This window comes from Diachasma alloeum, unplaced genomic scaffold (genome assembly GCF_001412515.2).
Source record: "Diachasma alloeum isolate Michigan unplaced genomic scaffold, Dall2.0 Dall_scaffold_00827, whole genome shotgun sequence".
Taxonomy (NCBI): Eukaryota; Metazoa; Arthropoda; class Insecta; order Hymenoptera; family Braconidae; genus Diachasma; species Diachasma alloeum.
Window position 1 is genome coordinate 532,669 of NW_021680954.1, and position 6,932 is coordinate 539,600.

Genomic DNA, 6,932 nt, shown 5'->3' on the forward strand with positions numbered 1-6,932 from the left:
TGAATCATAGAACGGGGATATCTACGAGATTGCGAAATCGCTTCCCAAGATTGCAGCTACAAGTCTGTCGTCTTTGAACGATCGATAGTGTCAGAAAAAACAACAATAACTCAAATAGAAGAAGATGGAAGTGTGAGGGATATGCGCGAGAATAAATGTTCACAGTGCAAAGATACAACTCAGACGATTCATCGAGTCCATGCACCTTGAAGCTATAAAATTCTCAGCGAATGTCATTTGGTGGAGATTTCTCTCAATATCTAGAAAATGAGTTACATAGTCCAATCTTAATGATGTTTTTTCGCTGATTATACCTTACGAAACCGTTGATTTGCATTCACAATCATAAACCGGATCAACGAAAATGAAGTACTCACATAAGTTTGTCTATAAAATCTTTCTTCGTAATCTGGTCTGACGGGATCGTTGCGATTCAGTCAGGTTGGGGCATTGCAGCTGCGAATATCGAGGATAAAACTGTGCCATGATTCACGTTAGAATTAGGAAGACAATTGTGTTCTTTTCACTGCCATTATTTTCGTTACTCTACGTAAAACAAGTGGAAGCGTGGAGACTCACGACGCCCGTCGAAGATGGAGTATTCGTCCCTTATTTCGTAAGTTGTAATTAGAATGAATTAAAAAATTGATGAACTGATGTAATTGAGGAAGATGAGTACATCAACTATCAGATGGAGCTAATAGAAAGCCATGGTCGGTCAGCGGAGTGGCATAATGTCACGACCGAAGATGGGTTCATCCTGAGTGTGTTCAGAATACTCTCGAATCCATCAGTTTGTCAGCAAGTTGGGAAGAGGCGAGTGGTTTTTATCCAACATGGATTAGAGGGTGCAGCCGACTTTTTCATCATGTACGGACCCACCCGAAGCCTTGGTAACTCCTTCAACATCCATTTTCATCCCATTATTATTAGATCCAGAAAGAAAATCATGAAAATTGATGTACCTTGGCCGCAGCTTATGCACTGTCCGATGCTGGATATGACGTTTGGCTTGGAAACTTCAGAGGGAATGTGTACAGCAAGAGACATCAATTCTTATTAGTTGATGATGCACGATTCTGGAATTTTAGGTATGAGATATCAGTGGTTAAGCCCGTATGAGATGCACAGAAAAAAATAGTTTTTATTTTCAGAGACATGTCACTGATCTTCAGGGATCCTTCTCTAATTTTTAGACATCTAACATTAATTTTCAACGGTATATCACTGACGATCAGAGATATTTTAGTCAGTGGTCGGTGTCGCCAATAATTGATAATGCATTTCTAAAAATCAGTTCCTGAACATGTTGTTCCTTTGGACATATTTCTAAAAACCCGTGACATGTTTCTGGAAAATAACTTTTTTTTCTCCTAGAAAAGGGGAGGGGAGGGCAAAATGGACCAGACGGGCAAAACGGACTCCCTAAAAAAATTAAGTGCTTTCTCTCTATATTATAAAAATTCAAATCGATTTGTGGTGATAAAAATTTGGTACTTGAAATTAAGACACTAAAATAAAGCGTTACAAGGGTCAAAATAAGAGTCACAATGGTCAGGTTAAGGGTTACAAGGGTCAGAATATAGGTCACAAGGATCAGGATTGGATTAAGGGCCACATGGGTCAGAGTAAGGGTCCAAATAAGCGTCAAAAACCAAGGATCAGAAAGTAAAGGTCACAAGGGTGAGATTAAAAGTCACAAGGGTCAAAATAAAGATCACAAGGGTCAGTTTAAGGGTCAGAATATCTTTCTATATTTAAAAAATCCCAATCGACTTCTGGTGATGAAAATTTAGTACTCGAAATTAAGACTCCAAACATAGAGGTCTAAATAAGGGTCACATAGGTCGGTATAAAATATATATATAGATAAATACTGTGGAACAATGAGAATCAATAGGAATGAGATTGAAAACAACCGTAATTTCCATAGTAATTCCGATAAATGGAAATTTTAGAAAGTGGGGCATATTTATGATCTTCGAAACTCACAGCAATATTTTTTCATTTAAAAAGTACGTAAATCACAGAATAATCAAATTAACAAGTCAATAATTGGACACATTTACAAACGACAATAATAACTGTTTTATGTTAAGCATTATGCGCAATTATCACACTCGAGTTTAAAATCGTCCGGATTAATGCACACACATGATAAATCCATCATAGGCATATCTGACACTGAATCCACTCTCCAGTTCTATTACGAAGAGACAGGTTCACTAAAAGTTCAAAGAATTTCATAATTGAAAAAATAAGGGAGTCCATTTTGCCCTACCCTCCCCTACGCGTTTATTTTTCAATTGTCACGGATGATTGCTGATTGGTTGAATCCTAACGATTGTTTCGCTTCTCGTATGACCTGTGTACTTACCAAAAATTCTTCTCCTACGCATTCAGTCCATAGAATTCTGTAGAACGGCTGATTTACTATCTTCCGTTTAAGGTGTCCATCTTCCTCGGACTCACCCTCTATTAGAATAAGTGCAGTTCTCAATCTACTGTCTTGTCCTGCAGTTTGGACGACCAAGCACTTTTAGACCTCCCAGCAATGATCGATTACGTTCTCAAAGCCACCGGACAAACAAGTCTGACATACGTCAGCCACTCGAGTAGTTGCACTGCTGCATTAATGTTGTTGTCCGATCGGCCAAACTACAATCAAAAGATGAACCTCAATGTCATGCTTGCACCCATCGTATTCTGGAAGTTCTCAAGCCGTGCGGCCAAAGTTTATGCTACACCATTTCGTCAGGCGAAAAAGATCATTCCAAGTGGTGCAGTTCACTTCCTAGTGAGGCACATAGCGCGGAGGTCATTCTTTGAGAGGCGATGCTTCCAGAGTTCTGTTGCATTCAAATCCTGCTTCTTCCTGGTGGATTTAATAACAGGGCAGGATCACGAACAGTTGGATCGAGTAAGTTGAAATGATTACATGAAAGCGATAATCCTCTTACCATAATGATTCAACCGCAGGAAACCGTAACGACATTTCTGAATTATTATCCTGCGGGGAGTTCTCTAAAAATCTTCTATCATTACATCCAACACCTAGACTCTGGTGAGAAAAACAGCATTGGAAATTCAACAATCGGTTACTGAATTCCAACAAATGGTTGTTGAATTACAATAAATACTTTTCTCTGTTTAACTGTATATTAATGTCCGGAATTGTAGGGAAATTTCGACACTATGATTACGGAAGTCCTGAACGCAATCTCCAGTATTATGGACGAATTGAGCCTCCAGACTACAACCTGAAGAAGGTCACGACACCCTCTGTTATTCTCCGGGCTCCAAACGACCCCTTGAGTTCCAGAAACGATACAGAACTGTTGATCTCAGAACTCCGTAATTCACCGATGATTTATGACGTCATCAAAGAGAGGAAATTCAATCACATTGACTTCCTCGTTGCTAAAGATGTGAAAAAACTTGTCATTGATCCGCTACTCCAAATCTTTCGCAAAGTCCATGGGCCTCAGTGTTAGGTGCAGTAACCTATATTAAGTTTGTTGCGGTTAAATATAAAATAATTATACTGGGAATATCGTTGATTTCTGATTATACTGTGACATTTACATTGTTAAACAATTTTGGATGAAACTTTTGATACACTTTTTGGAAATTTTTATCAAGTGGCTGTTCCTTTGAAATTTCCAGGAGTTTTGTCAATAAAAATTTTTAATTTGATGGGAAAATTGATAGAAACTGTGACTGTTAATTCAATTACTCCATAAAAATGAATTGAAAACTCAGTAGCGAAGCGGTAAGCCGGGTTAAATCGATTTTTACTATTGGCCAGTTTTTGACGAATATCTCGGAATCTAAAGAAAATAGAAAATTTTTTGTCATAACCTTTTTTGTAGAGCCAATTGAGCGTTATAAAAAAGGTAATGAGAAAAATTCTGCCATCTCCTCTAGATTCCAAGATATTCATCAAAAACCGGCCAAAAGTCAAAATTGACTTGACCCGGTTTACCGCTTCGCTACTGAACTGAAGAGTTGAAAATGCGTTCTTAAATTCTCAATCAATCAATTGAAAATTCAGAATAATTCTGTTTACTATTGAAAAATCGTGCAACGACAACTGTCAGAGCAAGCAGTCATCGCATTCTCGGTGTTTTTATATTCAATTTGTGATGTTAATACGAGTTTTTAACTGCGAATGGATACTCCTGCACTATTATTAGCGTTTAGGACTATGCACTGATGACGTCAAGAGCCTGATAAAGCTAAAACATTTAGCGAAACGTCGCACTATGACAATTTAATCGATGCTGTGAACTTAATTCTCCATTATCCCTATGAATATCGGATTTGACTTACGCTAATTCTTGAAAATTCTCTCGGGACAAGAGAATTTCATCCTGTTGAAAGACTTATTTCTCAGTGTGGGCACAAAATTATTTACCAATTACCACGAGCTTTCACGATTCTAGAAATTGGCAAAAGAAGATTTTCTTGTATCAAGGAAATCATGTTTGTCAAAAATAATTTTTTCTCAGTGTGCAATATTGATTGAACTAAAATCAAGACATCAAGATTGTCTTCATGTTACGATGGAGATTGCCTTAATCGACTTTACCTCAACAATACCCACCGACTGTGCGTGAATATCATTCAATTTTAACTACCCCATCTACAAAAATTTGATGGATAATTACACAAAGTAATGCATCACCTAGACGACCGTATGACGACGGCTCGTGGTATGTTAATTCATTAGGCGTCTGTTTCATGATTAAGCCCGAGTTTATATCTTCCACTTTCCGTTAATTAATTACAGTTGGAAGTTGCACGCAACTTAAGTACGTGCTTTGCTTCTTGAAAATGGCATAATTCATTAGAATTAATTATGCGCCAAATCCGCCCCGGGATTTGCTATTTCGTTAGCAATCTGCGGAGGGAGGACGAATCAGAACGGAGTGTTCAGTTTCAGCCAAGTCATTCGGCGAAGAGGAAGTGAATGGAGGAGACAAGGAAGTAGCTGTTGACGGGTTTTATCGCCTGGAAAGACATTTTGATACTATACTTTGACCGCAGTAGTCAGCAGTCGTCTACATCTACAGGTTTTTTCGGATATTGGTCATTAAATGGGGTCCAAAGACCCCTCGTGAAAACCAATCCATCTTTTACTCACTTTTTCAGTGATCCCCGGTGGAATTATCGAGCGAACGAAAGAACATGCGGTAGAAACGGACACATAGATGCAGTCCAACGTACACTGAGAGAAAAACGACAAAGTTCTCAAACAAGTCTTACTTGCGACAAGAAAATAGTTTTTTGAAAATTGTCAAAAAAGGATTTTTTTGTGCCAAACATGCGGAGAGTGCACCGGAATGAAAAATTTTTGTCGCGAAAACGGATTTAGTAGTTCAAAAAAAATTACTTTCTCTGTACACGCAAGAAATGTCATTTCTAGCACTACTCCTTCGTTATTCGATACTCCCATACGTATTTTGCTCCCGAAAAATCTTTGTTTTATGCGGAACAAGGGATAGTAGTTTATCGTTTCGGCTGTCTAATAATCACAGACAAGAAATGAACCCTTAAATGAAACAATAATGATATGACAGCAATCTTGTAACTTAGGGATAAAATATTTGTTGATAAATTTTTCTCTATATGAGATATTATTATCCTGAAAAGGCACCGTCTGGTGTGAATTATCCGCCTCTTGAGCCAAATATTTCATTGCTGTCGAAAGCAGAACAATTATTCATGTTTGACATTTTCAAATTCGAACCAAACAAATTCTTTTTTGGTAATTTTCAAAATTACATTGAAATTACATTGAATTTACAATTCAATGTAGATTGGCACTGAATATCCATATGAGATTGAAAATTCAAAAAAATTGAAGAATTCTCGTCTTTATGCTGCTTAAAATTCTGGAATTTTACAGGATTTTCAGTTAAACCTGAAATTCCATAATTTTTTTTCCTCTAAATCGCATTCAGTGTCACTGTTCTTAATTAGTAGTCAGAAAATTAGTAGTCAACTATCCATGAAATTTAATTTTTTTCTAACACTACATGTCCCTGAAAATCAAAACTTTTCATTCTCCGTGTGACGCCCAAATGAGTCCAAAAAAAATTCTACTCAAGATTGATCATTACCTGGTGTCCAAATGACTCCTCATGAAACCCAATCGATCCTTCACTCCCACCAAAATTGCGAGACCAACAAAAAACCCGATGAAAATTGACAGACGTGTACATAAACCCATCCAAACGCAAAAACTTGCAAGTTACACATACACGAGTCGTGCTTTTCCCTCAGCAAACATGTTTGCCCACGGCTTATTCCCTCGTCTCCACATTCTCCTCCAGTAAACACAGGCCGTCGATGCCTCGCGAGACCTTCAACACACTCCCCCCGCGCTCGTCTATATTCATGTGCATCCTCGAATGCATAAGCTGAAATTCTAAAGTCAATGTCATCCCCCCGCCATCAGAATTATTTCCCCGGAGAAATAGATCAAGAAACGAGCACTTCCCGCGAAGCATATTGATGAGTACGACACAAAGAATGGCTTCACCGCGGCTCTCCACCGATACAACTTATATGTGTATCTAATAATAAGCAGGTCGCATTCATTGTTGAAAATGGGTCGAGCAATTCTCACTCATTCTCCACAAAACACACACCAGTGACTTCCGTAAATGGATATTCCAGGCGCAGCAGCAAGTTGACAACACCCGTTGCATAATTCTGATGCGATGAGAAAGCGCAATACCAGCAGGAGTGAAAACCTGCAGAATCGCAGAATGGAGAAACGATTCTACGGTACACGTGACATAACCACTTCGTTGAATAGTTTGTGAGGCCAGATAGTGAACAAGAGTTTCCTCTTTTACCCCTTTATATGCACCTAAAATGGTGCCATTGTTGAATGTAGGGTAGATGTGTCTTCACTGTAAAAT

At 38.3% G+C, this 6,932-nt stretch overlaps 1 protein-coding gene across 1 annotated transcript; it reads left to right on the plus strand.

Annotated features, from left to right (window-relative positions):
* Positions 1 to 430: 430 nt before the first annotated feature.
* Positions 431 to 3,691, plus strand: LOC107044826 (lipase 3). The gene is made up of 6 exons (XM_015266868.2): positions 431 to 616; positions 692 to 893; positions 977 to 1,091; positions 2,521 to 2,920; positions 2,980 to 3,064; positions 3,181 to 3,691. The coding sequence occupies exons 1-6, from the start codon at positions 485 to 487 to the stop codon at positions 3,492 to 3,494; spliced, it is 1,248 nt and encodes a 415-aa protein (XP_015122354.1). The 5' UTR covers positions 431 to 484; the 3' UTR covers positions 3,495 to 3,691.
* The last annotated feature ends 3,241 nt before the right edge of the window (positions 3,692 to 6,932 follow it).

Excerpts from the sequence above, each read along its gene's own strand:
- LOC107044826 (XM_015266868.2), top strand. The coding sequence starts at position 485 with ATGATTCACGTTAGAATTAGGAAGACAATTGTGTTCTTTTCACTGCCA. Across the intron at positions 617-691 it reads GAGTATTCGTCCCTTATTTC|ATGGAGCTAATAGAAAGCCA; the intron begins GTAAGTTGTAAT and ends ATCAACTATCAG. Across the intron at positions 2,921-2,979 it reads ATCACGAACAGTTGGATCGA|GAAACCGTAACGACATTTCT; the intron begins GTAAGTTGAAAT and ends ATTCAACCGCAG.